Source organism: Mixophyes fleayi, chromosome 2, assembly GCF_038048845.1.
Source record: "Mixophyes fleayi isolate aMixFle1 chromosome 2, aMixFle1.hap1, whole genome shotgun sequence".
Classification (NCBI taxonomy): domain Eukaryota; kingdom Metazoa; phylum Chordata; class Amphibia; order Anura; family Limnodynastidae; genus Mixophyes; species Mixophyes fleayi.
In genome coordinates this window covers 317,053,960-317,071,764 of record NC_134403.1, presented here as the reverse complement: position 1 = coordinate 317,071,764, position 17,805 = coordinate 317,053,960, and the positions used below count along the sequence as shown (strand labels likewise).

General features: G+C 42.0%; 1 protein-coding gene across 1 annotated transcript in view; it reads right to left on the bottom strand.

The window, feature by feature from the left end:
• The window catches only part of TSR1 (TSR1 ribosome maturation factor), an 18,993-nt gene extending 1,188 nt beyond the window's left edge, over positions 1-17,805 (bottom strand). Inside the window, exons 1-13 of the mRNA XM_075196680.1 lie at positions 17,647-17,805; positions 16,174-16,277; positions 12,299-12,515; positions 12,020-12,154; positions 11,416-11,846; positions 8,627-8,783; positions 8,098-8,273; positions 7,440-7,636; positions 7,191-7,353; positions 4,676-4,786; positions 4,429-4,561; positions 4,033-4,149; positions 3,659-3,799 (exon numbers count right to left, since the gene is read on the bottom strand). Of these exons, the coding sequence (XP_075052781.1) occupies positions 3,659-3,799; positions 4,033-4,149; positions 4,429-4,561; positions 4,676-4,786; positions 7,191-7,353; positions 7,440-7,636; positions 8,098-8,273; positions 8,627-8,783; positions 11,416-11,846; positions 12,020-12,154; positions 12,299-12,515; positions 16,174-16,277; positions 17,647-17,761 (2,197 nt within the window). The 5' untranslated portion in view covers positions 17,762-17,805. The remainder of the gene's footprint in view (positions 1-3,658; positions 3,800-4,032; positions 4,150-4,428; positions 4,562-4,675; positions 4,787-7,190; positions 7,354-7,439; positions 7,637-8,097; positions 8,274-8,626; positions 8,784-11,415; positions 11,847-12,019; positions 12,155-12,298; positions 12,516-16,173; positions 16,278-17,646) is intronic.

The window sequence follows — 17,805 nt, the reverse complement described above, 5'->3', positions numbered from 1 at the left end:
GATTCAGAGAAATGGACTTTACGGTCAGTAAAAAATCCTTTTTCTCTGTTTCCTGCCATTGGGGGACACTACGACCATGGGGACATTCAAAAGCTGTCCCTAAGGGTGGAAGTCCTCTGAAACAGCTGAGTGCAAGACCTTGCACCTAAAGCTAGCATCCTGAGATACAAAGCCCTGCAACTTGTAGAATTTTGAAAAGGTGTGGACAGAGGACCACGTAACAGCCCTGGCCAACTGTCTGGCTGAAGCACCATGACGTGTCGCCCGGGAAGCATTAAACTGCCCTGATCGAATGAGCCTTCTAGCCAACAGGCATTGGTCTAGTCGCAGTGGGCCAGCATTGGTCAGTGGGGCCAACCATGCATCATACAGAATGAAAAGGATATTAGTCTTGCAAACGAAGCAGCACGGTCCACATTACATCTGAGGCCCTGACCACATCCAGAAGTTGCAAAGACACATCAGAAGTCGTAGAACTAGAACAAAATGTCGGAACCACAATCTCCTAGTTCAAGAGCAAACAGGAGACCACCTTAGGCACGAGAGGGCATTGTGCAAAGCACTGCCCTGTCGGAATGAAAAACAGAAAAGGTGGGTTACAGTACAACGCCCCCAACTCAGACACACATCGAGCTGAAGAGATAGCAAGTAAAAACAACTTCCAGGTAACATAATAGAGATCAGATTCCAAAGTCTCAAAAGGCTCTCTAGTAGTCCTGAGCACTAAATTAAGATCCCAAGGCTCTACAGGATGTACAAAGGGGGTCTAAACATTAGCACACCTTCCTGCAAGGGGTTCTACATCCCTCATCACTGCCAACTTGCTCTGAAAGAAATGGCTAGCACTGAAACCTGTATCTTTGGAGAGATGGAGGCCAATTTCAAAAACTTCTGTAGGATAGCGAGCAAGACTAAACTGGCTAGTGTGACCTTCACACCATTGAATGTAAGCTTTCCATACTAGGTAGTAATTTGCAGAAGTTGATGGTTTCCTTGTCTTAATCAGTTGGCACAACCTTGTGCGCATAAAACCCTGGCCCAAAGAATCACGATCTTGGCAGCCACGCAGAAGACTTGAAGAGTGACACTGAAGACTACCCTGGATCAGAAGTTCTGGACAAACAGGCAACCAATAAGGCGGTCCTACGGCCATTACTAGAAGGTCGGAGTACCATGTCCTGCATGGCCAATCTGGAGCTACCAGAATGCAGCTATCCGTTCTCTTTTTACTTTCTTTACCATCAGTGAAAGCATGTACACCAGTCAAAACTTCCATGGGATTGTCATAGCATCCATGTATGTCCCAGCTCTCTACCCCCAGGATGAATGTGGCAGATATCCCAGGACATGATCCGTGCTGTCTTCCGCCCTGTGTGTTCCCCCCTTATGGTTCAGGTAGGCTACAACTGTAGCCTTATATGAGCTCTCTGTAGATTGCTGAAACCCGACGAGGACTTATTACCACCCCCACCCGGACAGAAAGCGTCCATACTGACTAAGGTTCTAATTTTGCAAGAACTGACCTTCCATGAGATTTGTTCTAGTCAACCACCTTGTGAGGGACTGTCTAGTGGCCATGTACAAAGTGATAATCTACCTGTCGAGCTCAAGGGTTTCCTGAGAAGCTCCCGTTGAAGCAGCCTTGAATGAAACTGCGAAATGCACTGTCTCGAACACAGATACCATTGTCCCCAGCAATTTCATGCACTTGAGAAGAGTCAATTCCCATCTGGCCAGCAAGGTCTCGGTCTTGGTCAGAATGGAAAGGACTTTGTCCTCCGGGAGGAACACCTCCTGACACACAGTTAAAGCCAAGAAACCTCATCTAATGGGCGGAAATCAAGGAAGATTGAGAATAGTCAGCAGAATATTCTATCAAAGGCGCTAATCCAACCTTCCATTCAAGAACAGGCCATCCAATAACGTATGGCTGTTACACCCTGAGAATGCAGGAGACTTGTCATGATGGCAATAATTTTGGTGAAAACACTTGGGGCAATATCTAGGCCAAAGGGTAAAGCCTGGAACTTGATAGTCTTCAAATCGAAGTAGACACTGATGCCCCTTAGATATGGGGAAGCAGAGTTAGGCACATTATGTTCAGACATCACTTAACAAATCAGCTCCAGGAACTATCAACTCAAAACATTTAAAAGTACTCCAGCTCGCACACAAAATGGGCAGGGGAAGGTGGAATATTGCTACTAAATCATATCACTAGGACACAAACATTCCCTCAGTTCTCAGACTTAGCGGGCCGGTGCGGGCTTGTGATGGGAAAGTTCCACCAATACTTACAGATTAGACACTATCACCAAAAGGTCAAGGCTCAGTTATCTTCTAGGCCTCCCACGACATTTGAGAATCTGTGCCTCTCTGGAGCAACCTCAAAAGGTCTCATTTCAACGCTATACAACGCATTACTCCCCACCTCCACAGAGATCAAGGACCGATTCCAAGCACAGTGGGAAGCGGACCTGGGAACGTCCCTAGATCCAGAAGAGTGGTCGGACATTTATGAATGGACAGCGCGTTGTTCCATAAATGTCCGTATCAAAGAAAATGCCCATAAACTGCTCCATAGATGGTACTATGTACCTGCTAGGCTCCATGTTATATATCCACAAACGAACCCCACATGTTGGAGAAATTGTGGCCATGTTGGCACCTTTATGCATATTTGGTGGGACTGTCCCAGAATACGCTCGTACTGGACAGCGGTTCTCACACTAGCTACAGCAGTCCTCGACACTCCCATACCCTCCGACCCTAAGCATGTACTATTACCCTTGCCTCTCCCGGACATCCCTACACATGCACATAAGCTCCTCCGGCACATAATCAGCGCGGCCACTTGCCAGATAGCTGCTTCTTGGAAAAGTCCCACACCCCCTACACTCCAAATGGTCTGTGGTCGGGTTTGGCATATTTACCAAATGGAGCACATCACTAGTGTGCTGAGGGGCTCCTCCGTGTCTTTCCATAAAGTCTGGTCTCCATGGGCCTCACACCATAATCAACCCCTGCTTCAATTCTAGTAAGACCAATCCCTTATTGAAATTAATGGATTTGACTTCTTCTTGTTAAAGGCGTGAATTCCTTACCCCTGACCCCTCTAATTCTTTCCCCCCCCCCTTTCTTGCCCATCATTCTTACTCACCCCCCTTCTCTTCTTTTTATTATTTTTTTCTTTCTGTTTTGTTTTTAAAAAAAAATAAAAAAATAAATAACATCTTCATGGTACAAGAAGAACACGCAGTCAAATTTACACTGTAAAAGCATGGTGAGAAAAAAACTGTACATTGTGTCTATCTATATATGTACAAGTACTTGTTAATGTACCTTTTGAGAATTTTGTAATTATGTTAAAGATACGATGTTACTATTAATAAAACGTACTTAAAAAAAAAAAAAAAAAAAAGTACTCCAGCTCAAAGTCCACCTACTATATGGTCCAGTGTCCCCTAATAGCATGAAAGATAATTGAAAGTAACTTATGATAATTCATTGGCAGTAGTAGAGAAATCTCCAACATATATTTATTTTACCTCAAGTGCTAAAAAGAGCAATTTAAAATATAACTACAGCACCAGATTCTACAATATCAAGTCACAATTATTGGAATAAAACCTTAGTCTCCTTTAAATTATCAGCATACCTCTGTTGAAGAACATGTAACGGACCACAGCCGTTTTTTTCAGTATCTTAAATGGGTGACCGCTCAGCACAATCCTCTTGATTATTATTCTGTCCGGACACACATTCAGTAGAGATCCAGTGGCGACCAGATCATGTATCCCTACAGAAATGAAAGGGACATCTATGACTTGTATGAAAAACTATATATAATAACAGGGTGGAAAGACCGACATCATGCTGTAACCCATAGCAACTATATTTTGCTGTGATCAGTTACTATGTATTACAGCACTATCCTCAAGCACCCCTAACAGTGCATGTTCTCTAGATATCCTATTGGTAAAGCATATTTGTATTACCGAGTGTCTGATTCACGCAAAGCCTGCCACTTACCATTGCTGCGCTGCTTGAACATTAATACTGATGCAGATGGGAACGTGATGGGGGCATACACAGTGACAACCACAGTTGTATTGGAGTGCAGGAAACGCTCAGATTTGTGCTTATCCGCTGGAGGAAGAAAATCAAAGACCAGTCACCAAACCTAAAGAAAACTAGTGACAACATTGCATACACATATAGTTACAATGTTCTGGTTATGGATTTTTGTTTAAGATGACCACACATTACAATGTAAAAAAATGTAATGTTTAATGCAACAAGAGCACAATCTAGAATGGCATAACCAATGTATACACTTCAACACTTTCATCATTACTTCATGAAGCAACATCACCATGAGGGTTTTAGGAAACCAGGCACTGACGGGATAGAGTATGGCTTTCATACCAGACGTGTGCTGAGAGTACAGGGGCGATGCCCGGAACCGTCGGAAGCCACAATGAAATATCATCTCTTCTTTAGCTTGCACCGGCTCATTGTTGCCAGGATGCCTTCTCACCAGCATGTTCACCACAGACATCTGTCACAGTATGAAGAATGTCATTACATGGTTGTAGACTTCAGTTTAGGAATATTACAGACAGAAGACACAATGTATGAAACTGGGGTAAGTTAGAGTCAAGGCAATACTCACCTTCTGTTCATGAGGGAGCAGCGAATACAAGACAAGTGGCGCCCCCTGTCTGAAGTGTTCTAGTACAGAAACCGGTACCCCAGTGATATGTATTGTAACATACCAGCCAACCTAAAAATGACAAAAACACGTTATAAAAAGGCTACGTTGTTTCCAAACCAAAAGCAGTTCTCAAACTATTTTTTTTTTTCTTTACTAATTACTCTTCACTCCTCCACAGTGCCAGGACACTGGAGTATGTAGTGACTACCTGCCAGAATAGAGAAGGGTCTACCTGTCATGAGAGGGGATCCATCAACTAACTCAGGAAGACAGACAACCACCCTGTGATATAATTAGATGGGATTCTCAAGGTGGACAAGAGACTAGCATTATGAATGTGGAATTGTGTATATGGCACAGCTTGCAGAGGGCACAGTCCCCATCACCCTAATGCAACACCAGATGGTAGTGTTGCAGGATGAACTGGAGCGCAGAGATTAACTCCTGGACAGAGGGGACCTTTTTCTGGGGAAGGAACACTCTGTAGGCTAGTGTTGAAAGGGAGCCCCAGAAACAATACAGAAACGCATAGGGTCCATTTTGAGATAAAACTACTATTTCTGAAAACTCTCCACAAGACTGGGTCGCATTGAACTTGGAATACCAGACCGTATCTAAACACCTGGTGGACTCTGTCTGACCAGAAACGGTGTTCTATTTGTTTTTGAATGTATGTGCATTATTTTCATTATATGTATTAAAAGTAACCTAAAATATAGTACACTATAATTACTGTTTTTGTTTGGCATTATTCCCTAATTTGAAGGAACATTTCATGAATGAGGAGTGTGGAGGAACCTAGATATTTAAACAGATAAACCCAATTTTATCATTGCACCTAGTATGCAGATATTTATATGCTTTGTCAAGTCCAAAGCTGGATTTTAATTGAATTGAATTGAATAGGTTGATATAACTTCTAATGTATAATTGATGAGCGATATCGTCGGCTAATAGAGCAAATACATATTGTGGTGCGACTTTTACTCCCGCAGACAGGCTAATGAAGCCAACTTGTCAGTCTGCGTAAGCAGTATGCTCACCAAATAACTTGTGAAGACAATATTGTATCATAACTGTTCATGCCAGTGATAACTGCAGTGTATTTGTGATTAACTAAAATCATAGTGGTGGATCATCCCACACATATTATGGATCTATGTTGATGGAATTACTATGGATTAAAAGCCAGTGCAAAGTCTATGACTTTTATATTAACACTCCTCTTTATTTCCAAACATGCAGTTAGGCAAGGTCACTGCTCTTTGGAGAGGGGTATCCTTTAACACAAACACTCTATTCCCGACTATCAAAACAATATACAGCTGCTAATCTGCTAGTAAAGGCTGGATGTTCAACTCTAAAGCAGCTCTGGCTGTGGACATCCTCTTTAAAAGATAATGAGGCCCAATAGCTTAGTTCAGTGGTTTCCAAACTTTTGCAGTTCGCGGCACCCTTAGAGTCTCCAAATTTTTTCAAGGCACCCTTCCAAAATAATTACTGAGCAGTCCTGTTTTAGAAGTAGTTGAGTCAAAAAATTGTAATAAGTATTTAGGTCATGACAAAAATACTTAATTAGTTGTATGCAAAAATGCCCCTCTGCATCCAGAGACACTGCCCCCTTTGCATCCAGGCACTCTGCCCCCTCTGTCACGCTGTCCCCTCCTCTGTCACGCTGTCCCCTCCTCTGCCCTCTGTCACGCTGCCCCCTCTGCAGCCCTCTGTCACGCTGCCCCCTCTGCTGCCCGCTGTCCCCCTCCGCTGTCACACTGTCCCCCTCCACTGTCACACTGTCCCCCTCCACTGTCACACTGTCCCCCTCCACTGTCACACTGTCCCCCTCCACTGTCCCCCTCTGCTGCCACACTGTCCCCCTCTGCTGTCCACTGTCCCCCTCCGCTGTCACACTGTCCCCCTCCGCTGTCACACTGTCCCCCTCCACTGTCCCCCTCCGCTTCCACACTGTCCCCCTCCGCTTCCACACTGTCCCCATCCGCTTCCACACTGTCCCCCTCCGCTTCCACACTGTCCCCCTCCGCTGCCACCATCCTTTTCACTCTGCCCCACGCCAGACATAAAAAAAAGAGAAGACAGAAACTTACCAATCAGTGCGGCGCCAGGACCCAGCAGCCTCCTCTCTCCCGCAGCTGTCACTGAATATAGACGTCAGTGGCAGCTGCTGCGGGAGAGAGGAGGCTGCTGGGTCCCGGCGCCGCACTGATTGGTAAGTTTCTGTCTTCTCTTTTTTTTATGTCTGGCCCGCGGCACCCCAGTGACAGCGCCGCGGCACCCCTGGGAGCCGCGGCGCACACTTTGGGAACCGTCGGCTTAGTTTGATATCACTCAAACAAAATACAACAAGCCATCTGAACTAGTCCAGAGACCACAAGATACGTCAACTTTGAAGCAGGCATGACAAGGGTGAGACATGGCCACGAACAGTGTAGTAATGTAAATAAAAAGGAACAATTACCATTGCACCTTCATTCTTCTCCTCTTCTAGTTCTCTATAGACACGTTTCCGGAACCTGAAGAAGTCATGAAACTGGAATATGCGAGCATAATCTCTAGGAAGATTTTCCTTTGCATCCCATGGTGATGTGCGGAAGCTTTTCAAACCACGATACTTCTGGAACCTGTAAGATCATTAATAAGTAAGAACTGAAATACTGGCGAGGTTGGGAACAATTCATCAGAAGAAGAACACAAGACATTTTTATACCGGATCCTGGCCAGCTGATCCCGTGGAGTGTCCACCTCATCGGGAAACATCTCTTCCTGACGCTGAAGTGTGTATTTTTCCAACATCTGTTCTTCCTCAGTCTCATCCAGGTTTTCATCATACTTGTCATCCCGGGTGCTGTCTGGAATAGTGACTGTCTCACTCTCTTCACCCGGCTCCTCAACACTTTCCTCTTCCTGAATGCAAGACACAGAAAACATATCAAACATGAAGCTGGTCAACTGGATCATTCTGCTTTACAGCTCTTAAAATAAAACTACAATTATTATTATTATTTTATTATTATTTACAATTGAAACTGTATAAAGGACAGATGCCCTGATTCACACAAAACATGGATCCACATAGTATCTTCTTCATGTGATGCAATTTTCATTTACACTCCACTTCTTTGATGAACTGGTCTCTTTGTTGCTATTGCAGTCTAAGATCATGGTTTTGGACTGTACACAATGATTTCCATGTACAAATATATATAATTGGAAGTATAACGTCATTATGTTATTTGAATACGATGTACGAGGCGCATACTCCACTGTTTACTTTAAAGGGAATTACACATTTATAAATATTCATATATCCCACAATTCATAGTATGGACACCATGGTAAAAATGGCATATGTCCACTTTAAGTACCTCAGAAAATGCTTCATCCATAGCATCTTCCTGATCTTCATCCATATCATCGTCATCATCATCATCTTCACTTCCTTCTTCATCATTTTCCTCATCATCCAAGATCCATGCTGCCTGGTATGTAGATGTACCTTTGGGAACTTTTTTCTTTACTTCCACGTTTCCCCTTAACAAATCTATGGAAACAACAAAACTCTGATTATTTTCTGAATAAGAAGTTTGAGAATTTGCTTTATCTAATTGCTGTTTACCTGACAGCCCAGATTTAATATTGTTGTACGAACCCCTTAAAATAAATAATGCTTAAAGAAAGAATTCTGAAACCTACAACTTAGGTTTGTACATCATCACAATGGCTTCCATTACCAAAGAACTGTGAATGCATGGCATAGATAGAAACAAGGCAAACCTGGCTGCCTATGTTCTACCTGCTCCAGTGATTGGGAAAGAGATTTTGCACCATAAGCTGCCACGGACTCTCTTACTAAGGATGTCAGGGAAACCACCACAGAGGCCACGCTAGACTCACCCTCTGCCTCTTTCAGCTCTTCGTCAGTAGGCCACGTTTGCTCTCCTTCCATGGGATCAGGAACCACCTCCGTCTGCAGAGACTCTTGTACAGCTGGATCTGCCTTCATCAGGACCTTCACATCCTCTTCCATTTCTGTATAGTTACCACCATCATCCTGCAAAGTGATGACAGCAGATACAAAGGAACATTTACAAAAACAAATTGATGTATACATTGAGAACAGGTGATTTCTGCATGGAGCTATTCCTATGTAGGAATAACTAAGAATTTAAGAGTTTACGCAATCAAAATACAAAATTTATTTATGAAGATTTGCTCTAACATAAAATGGGTTAACAATTCATCATTTATTTAGCGCCACTAATTCTGCAGCGCTGTACAGAGAACTCACATCAGTCCCTGCCACTACAGAGCTTACAGTCTAAATTCCCTAACATATACAAACACAGATTAGGGTCAATTTGATAGCAGCCAATTAACCTACTAATATGTTTTTGGCATGTGGGAGGAAACCCACGCAAACACGGGGAGAACATACAAACTCCACACAGATAAAGCCATGGTCAGGAATCGAACTCATGAGCCCAGTGCTGTGAGGCAGAAGTGCTAACTTCTAAGCCACCATGCTGTCCATTTTCATTTAAGATACAGTAGAACACTAAACTTAAAAGAACCACTAAACAAATAACATAAAATGCCTTACGTAAAGACATTAATAACATTCACATATGCTGTATAATTCCTATACCTAGACAGAACTTGAGCTATTCTTACACTGTATTAACATTTGCAGGTAGGCACAAACTATTGTTTCACATTACTAGTGATTTCTGGCTGAAGTGTCTTTCCATGGGGTTACTGGACAGGAAGTCTGCTGTGCGTAGGATCATTTTGCAAATACTTTTAGTTCCAGTTAGTTCTGAAGAATTTTGCATATATATCTCTAAATGTGATTTGTATTTCTGTTACATGAGCCAAAAGTATAGTTTAAGTTTACTTAAAGCTCAGCATAGTGAATACTCAATAGATTTACATATACACTTGTATTTATGTGAAGTAAACTTTGCATGAAACCAATACCTATTATGGTAAATTTTCCAAACATGTCCCTGAACAAACATACTCGGGTGACATTACAGCTCACTTATTATGACCTCTTTATATGTCTAATGAACCATTTATTGCTGGTGCTATATATCATCATCAACATTTATTTATATAGCGCCACTAATTCCACAGCGCTGTACAGAGAACTCACTCACATCAGTCCCTGCCCCATTGGGGCTTACAGTCTAAATTCCCCAACACACACACACAGAGACAGACAGACACAGAGACAGACAGACACAGAGACAGACAGACAGACAGAGACAGACAGAGACAGACAGAGAGACAGACAGACAGACAGACAGACAGACAGAGACAGACAGACAGAGACAGACAGACAGAGACAGACAGACAGAGACAGACAGACAGACAGAGACAGACAAACACAGACAGACTAGGGTCAATTTGTTAGCAGACAATTAACCTACCAGTATGTTTTTGGAGTGTGGGAGGAAACCGGAGCACCCGGAGGAAACCCACGCAAACACGGGTAGAACACACAAACTCCTCACAGACAAGGCCATGGTCGGGAACTCATGACCCCAGTGCTGCAAGGCAGAAGAACCAACCACTACGCCACCGTGCTGCCTATATAAACCAGACCAGTGGGTAAAATGTATTAACTTCCAATTTCTTTTAAATCGCCGGAAGTTAATACATTTAACCCCAGGAGTTATTCCTGGTGCAGCACAGATTTATGTGGGCTCAAAATAGTTTTGGGCCACCAGGTTCAAGTTTGCCCTACTCAAAGAAGCTGTGTAACATCACCATACTCATGGTGGCAATTTTATACACAGTTAGGGACATTTATAAATGCATTTTGGGAATTAAATCATTCACCATTATGGCTCTTAGAAGAGCCCCATGCCCAAGAAAGGTGCATGGGAAATAATCATTTCCTGAGCCTCTGCATATTGTATGAGGAAGGCCAAGGCTTAGACAAGAGGTGCCCAAGCTCAGTCCTCAAGGGCTACCAACAGCTCATGTTCAGGATTCCTTTAATCACGAACTGGTGAGTTAATCTATTTGGCTGGGTCAGTAATAACTCCACCTGTTTCTACAGACAGAAATCCTGAACACATGAACTGTTGGTAGCCCTTGAGGACTGGACTTGGACACCTCTGGCTTAGACAGAAAACGGGCCTAGATTTCCTGCAGGACTAATATGTGACATTTAGGAAGAGTAAGAAGCATCTGCTACAGTAAAACTGGCACAAATAAGGTACATTTATAAAAACTGTGCATTCTATTGTAATAAATGTAGCCCAGTGTAGTCCAAGTAAAATGCACAACAAACAAGGCAAAGGAACATTCAAACAGTGAGTAGGTGAATTAAAAAACAAATTCAAACTTTACATAGAACCCTGAAAATTACCTGAGAATTTAAGCTACAAGACGGTGTGTGCCTAGGTCAGTGTTGGCTAACCTGTGACACTCCAAGTGTTGTGAGACTACAAGTCCCAGCGTGCTTTCACAATATATAGCAGCTTATTGCTGGAAGGGTATGCTGGGATTTGTAGTTTCCCAACACCTGTAGTGTCACAGGTTAGCCAACACTGGGTTAGGTCATGTAAAAGTTTACACATTTCTGACTTTTCCCACAACTTTTACAAAATTACAATTTACAAAACCTAAGAAAGAAATCGAGCAGCTAAGACATTTTAGCATGATAAACATACCGCTATTTCCATATCCTGTCCTTTTTTTGTTTTTGTTCCGCGGGCGTGTGGGTTTAATGGATAAGGGTCATGAGGCGCGTCGATCTGGCTCATCAGAAAGTCGCCATGACCAACGATATGAATCAATTTGTTAACATTGAGTTCCTGTCCCCGAACATAGCCAGACACTTTCAATGTGCCCACCAGGCCACTGTCATCAGATGGCTGAAAGTCTGCTCTGTGCGCCAGTAGATAGGAGCGCCTGTCTCTGAAAGCCAAATGTCTCTGTTTCTGAGTGGCCATCTGCCTTAAGAGGACCGCAGCCTCCTGTGCCGCATCCAGGTGAAAGAGCTTGGCATCAGGGAACCTCTTCTCAATCACTTTACTCAGCTGTTTCTTTACATCTGTTCTCTTCTTTATTGGTATTTCATTTATACCCTGCACAGCAACAACTACAACAAGACAAATTAAATGTGTGTAATATCTCACAATCTTATTGATTCTTAACAAAACACAACTATCGGACAATATTGGTCACAGTTTGCTCCCCAGCCAGTTGTGAATATCTTGAACACTTAACAAATACACAGACCAATAAGTTGCTGTTATTGCCAAAATCACTTACCAAAACTTGGCAGGCCCTGAGCAAACAGACAGGTGAGGCAGTAGTCTCCATAACTGTCCCATCCCTCATGGGGGTCCAGAACAAAAAGGAGCGTGTCGGCCACTTTAGCCAAGTCCAGCAGAGAATGAAGGTCATCTGAGGACAGAGAACAGGTTGATTTACTCTATATTATTAAGAAACAGCTCAGATTTCAGTGGTGCATTTATGATGGCAAACAAACGTTTGTTTCTTCTTAGTAATTATTCAAAAGTCAAATGGAAAAAGTCATATGTTTTTTACCCTTGTTTGCTTGGACAAAGCACCATCTCTGCTTCAGCTTAGGACAGACGAGAGCAAACTTGCCACTCTGCGAATCATCTGCATGCAGCACATCACCCTCGTTACTCTGTAGCAGGTTTAACAGGCTGCTAGAGACCACCGCAGCATGCAGTGCAACCACTACCACAAGGTGTGGGGGGCCATCTTTACTTCCCAGGTTACGCTTCTCTGCAAGAACCTGTAACCAACAAAGATGAACTTGCTAGTATAAGCTTATCCTCATACCCAAGTGTGTTTTGCATTGACATGACTCATGCCTTCATAGAACAGACACAAAAGGAAAAGAATTATAAAATCAAATAGTTCTGTAAAATGATCTTTAGGAAATTCTGTACATTCTATTGAATAAAAAAATGCTAATTGACTTTTTACCTAAATTCTCCATCTTGACTAGCAAGACACATGAGGGTCATTTCACTGGCACCTCTGACGCTACAGAGACGTGGACGTGGTTTTTTTTTGTTTTTATTTTCCTTGTATTGCTATGTGGATTATTTTCAATTAATGTTGGATGACTTCTAAGGATAGCAGCACAATTTATGGGTGATATACCAGTCAATTTGGGTGCTGCTATCCCTCCATTCTAGAGACCCTTCAGATTCCCTGGAAATAAGAGCTCACCAGGTTCACACCCTAAAAGGTGAAAGGACTTCCACTGTTTTCTAGCAGGAGATTGTGTTAATGCCATGTCAGGGGTGGACATTCCATTGCTCCTGTCATTTGCACACAACTAAATGCTAAACAGATAACATATACATACATACTAAATAAAGGTACTTAGAAAATTAATGTATATGTCTAAGGTTAGATAATAGTAGTGATGGTGCTACGCACTTACAACTATGGGGGGTATTCAATTGACGGCGGAATCGGCGCAAAGCCTGCGCTCGAAAAATATTACCGTTAATACGGTAATATTGCGTGTAAATACCGTTAATACGGTAATATTGCGTGTAAATACCGTTAATACGGTAATTGACTCGCTGGATTTCAACTCGCAGCTCAGTGAAATCCAGTGAAAATTAATCCAGTGAAAATTAAATCCAATATGCAATAAAACACCCTCATAATAATAGGATGGCAGTCAAAACACACCTATTGTAAATGAGCAGTTAGAGAATCTACAAAACATTAACATTCGTCCTCTTGTGTAGTAATTTAAAGAGAACATATTTGATCATCATGCAATCTAGCTGCACACCAACTGAATTTAAAAAACATCTTATATGAAAATCATTAACTTGGTTCTTGAGGTTTCCTCCTCTATAGGTAGATGGTATAACCTCTAGATGGGGCGGGGTGACATACAGTGCACCCGGAAAGTATTCACAGTGCTTCACTTTTTCCGCATTTTGTTATATAACAACTTTAATTCAAAGTGGAATAAATTCCTTTTTTCCCTCAAAATTCTACACACAGTATCCCATAATGACAACGTGAAAAAAGTTTTTGAGATTTTTGTAAATTCATTCAAAATTAAAAACTAAGAAATCACATGTACATAAGTATTCACATCCTTTGTCATGAAGCTCAAAATTGAGCTCAGGTGCATCCTGTTTCCACTGATCATCCTTGAGATGTTCCTATAGCTTAATTGGAGTCCACCTGTGGTAAATTCAGTTGATTGGACATGATTTGCAAAGGCACACACCTGTCTATATAAGGTCCCACACTTGACAGTGAATGTCAGAGCACAAACCAAGAATGAAGTCAAAGGAATTGTCTGTAAACCTATGAGACAGGATTGTCTCGAAGCACAAATCTGGGGAAGGGTACAGAAAAACATCTGCTTCTTCGAAGGTCCAAATGAGCACAGTGGCCTCCATCATCCATAAATGGAAGGAGTTCAGAACCACCAGGACTCTTACTAGAGCTGGCCGGCCGTCTAAACTGAGGGATCGGGGGAGAAGGGCCCTAGTCAGGGAGGTGACCAAGAACCCGATGGTCACTCTGTCAGAGCTACAGCATTCCTCTGTGGAGAGAGAACCTTCCAGAAAGACAACCATCTCTGCAGCAATCCATCAATCAGGCCTGTATGGTAGAGTGGCCAGACGAAAGCCACTCCTTAGTAAAAAGCACATGGCAGGCTGCCTGAAGTTTGACAAAATGCACCTGAAGGACTCTCAGACCATGACAAACAAAATTCTCTGGACTGATGAGAGAAAGATTGAACTCTTTGGCGTGAATGCCAGGCGTCATGTTTGGAGGAAACCAGGCACCGCTCATCACCAGGCCAATACAAATCTTACAGTGAAGCATGGTGGTGGCAGCATCATGCTGTGGGGATGTTTTCAGCATCAGGAACTGGGAGACTAGTCAGGATAGAGGGAAATATGAATGTAGCAGTGTACAGAGACATCCTGGATGAAAACCTGCTCCAGAGCACCCTTGACCTCAGACTGGGGCGACGGTTCATCTTCAGCAGGACAACGACCCTAAGCACATAGCCAAGATATCAAAGGAGTGGCCTCAGTACAACTCTGGACTCTGGCTGGGCCACTCAAGGACATTCACAGACTTGAATCAAATTGAACCTCTTTAGAGAGATCTGAAAATGGCTGTGCACCAATGCTTCCCATCCAACCTGATGGAGCCCGAGAGGTGCTGCAAAGAGGAATGGGGAAACTGGCCAGAGATAGGTGTTTCAAGCTTATGTTATGCATCATATTCAAAAATATTTGAGGCTTTAATTGCTGCCAAAGGTGCATCAACAAAGTATTGAGCAAAGGCTGTGAATACTTATATGCATGTGATTTCTTCGTTTTTTTATTTTTAATAAATTTTCAAAAGCATCGAAAAAGGGAAAAGGGAATTTATTCCATTTTGGAATAAGGCTGTAACATAACAAAATGTGGAAAAAGTAAAGCGATGTGAATACTTTTCAGATGCACTGTATACAGAACCTAGACAGTTTATTATAATAATTATAACACACGTAGTATGTGTATATTAAAAGAAAAACAAACATTGCTTATTTGAGTCTATGCGGTACTACACAATGATGCTCTGTCCAAATCCTCCTCTTTATCCAGTATTTGGGAATGGAGGTAGTGTCCAAATGCAGAGAATGACCCCTACTTATTTCAAAGTAATAAACTTCACTAGAGGGATCACCACCTCCATTCCCAGATTCTGATACAGATACGAAGAAGGTGATTTGACATAACATTGATGAATGTAAAGAAACTCATAAGCTGTATTTTTCTTTGAATGTATTATTACCAAAGCTCTAAATACCATACTACACTATATGGTTGTCTGTCTTAACATCTACCGACTGAGGCGCAAACATCAAGGATGACTAAAGTGATTTTCAGAAAAGCCTTTTTTTAAAAAAAAAACAAAAAACAAAAAAACTCATTTGTTACACAGCTAGATTGCATGCTAATCAAATATGTTATTTTTAACTTACTAGGCCAGAGAACGCCAGATTATTTCTGTGATATTAGGAATCCTTATGTGCAGGTATAAATATTCATGGCTATTAATGGATGAGCGAACATCCCGTGTACAAGCAGGAACTCATACTGCTCCTGAGAAACTTTTGTGACATCAACCTTTTCACCTTCTATACAAGCATCTGATTGGCTCTGAATGATCACTTGCAATTTATATAAAGAGACTCCAGCACACACCTACAAATAAGGCATTACTGTAGGCAGAATTATGAAAAGGAAAGAGCCGTTTTATAGATGCATTTTATCTTAAGAATGGTAAGTGCCTTAATACTCATGTTACAATTTGTTTTATACTCAATTTGTACTGTTAGTGTCGATCTCTCTTTTTATACTTGGATCAGGCCACTGTAGAACCTGCAATGAGTCTAAAATACTCACAGCATCTTTTCTTTGTCTGCGAATCTGGTTGGCTTTATTCTTCCTGTCCAGCTTGTTCAACTCTTTTCTAATTTTTTTGCTGAGAACCTTTGCAGGTACTCGACCTAAAGTAAAGAATAAATAAAGTACTTTAACCCACGCCACTTATTGCAGCTCTTGTGTAGGAGAAAAGAGATAGGTGAACCACTCCTAGCACTGGACATAAATTAAACACATTACAGCCAAGTCATCAAGGTATTATAGAGTTTTGTTTAAAAAGATAGAACAAAACCAGCTGCTTTGTAACATGTTAAATAAGCTGCATGCAGCAGTGGTTACATTTAAAGTATGCTTTTACACACCAGAATTGCTTTGCCAAAACAAAAATAATTTTGAAGTTAAACAGGCTATTTATTTATAGACGCCCTAAAAGATATACCACAAATATTAAATCAATCGTGCCAATATATACAAGCCGCTCCACTGCTGACAGTAGGCACTTTTAAAAAGCTATGCAAGAGTGACAATTCTCCTTCTTAACCACAATAAGAGGAGTAGGACAGAACTGATGGTTTGCATTCTCCATGGCAACAGAAAAGCTTCATATATATTTAAGACTAGTGACAGGAGGAGAAACGTCATTGCAATAATACATGGCACAACAAGATAAGCGTTCATACTCAGGTGTCTATTTAACAATAGCTGAAGAGCCAAAATTCTGGCATAAATGCCAGCAAAAGGCTTTTCCATGCTTTTTGCCATTTAAGAAAGGGAGCTTACTGCTGTCCCCATAGACCTCTATGGGGACAATAGTACTAGCTCATACATTAAGCTGCAAAAAAACATGTATTTAACAATGGGATCTAGCTGAAGCCTCTCAGGCTTCACTGGATCCTTCTGTGAAAGTACTATGCTCATAGCAGTTCCTCTGGGACTTTAGGCTGCTGGTGAATAGAAATCTTTGTGGAAGAATGGAATCTTCACCAAGGCTCTCAGAGCCACCTTGACATGGTAAATTACAGCAGGTTTCATTAAGCATCCGTGACCGGTATTAATAGACCCCTTATTGTACAAAATATGTGAGAAGAGTGGGAAGCACATCACAATTTTTCTTTTGAATGTTTTCATATAAGGTATAAGACTGAAAAGTGCATTTTACCATATATGTAAATATATATTATTCTTGGTTGAGTTGTCCTTAACTGACAAGTTACAACGTACAACTAAACTACAGAGTATATTTATAGGTCGAGTACAAAAACAAATGAGTTACAATGTGTAATAATGAATGGCTTTATATTAAAAGCAATATATTTGGAATCAATATTGTCTATTCCATTTAGTAATCATTGGGGCCTGCATCATGCTGCCACTAGTGTGCACGCAGCCAGACATGCTGAGGTCAGTGATGTGTACCAGCAGCAGCACACGTGGGAGCAGGTACACATGGAGGAACTGGGGAATTCGGCTGTCAGCGGCTCACACCGCTCTCACCTTTGTTTTCCCGGTCCTGCGCCCCACGGCCCCGGTGCCGGCCTGTTTTGTGCGGTTTATTCTGTTGCTTGAAGGCCCCTGGCCGGTGAGCCGCCTGTTGCTCGCCCGCCGCCATGCTAACTCATAATCTCCGCCTACTTACTGGCACATCCGTGTAGA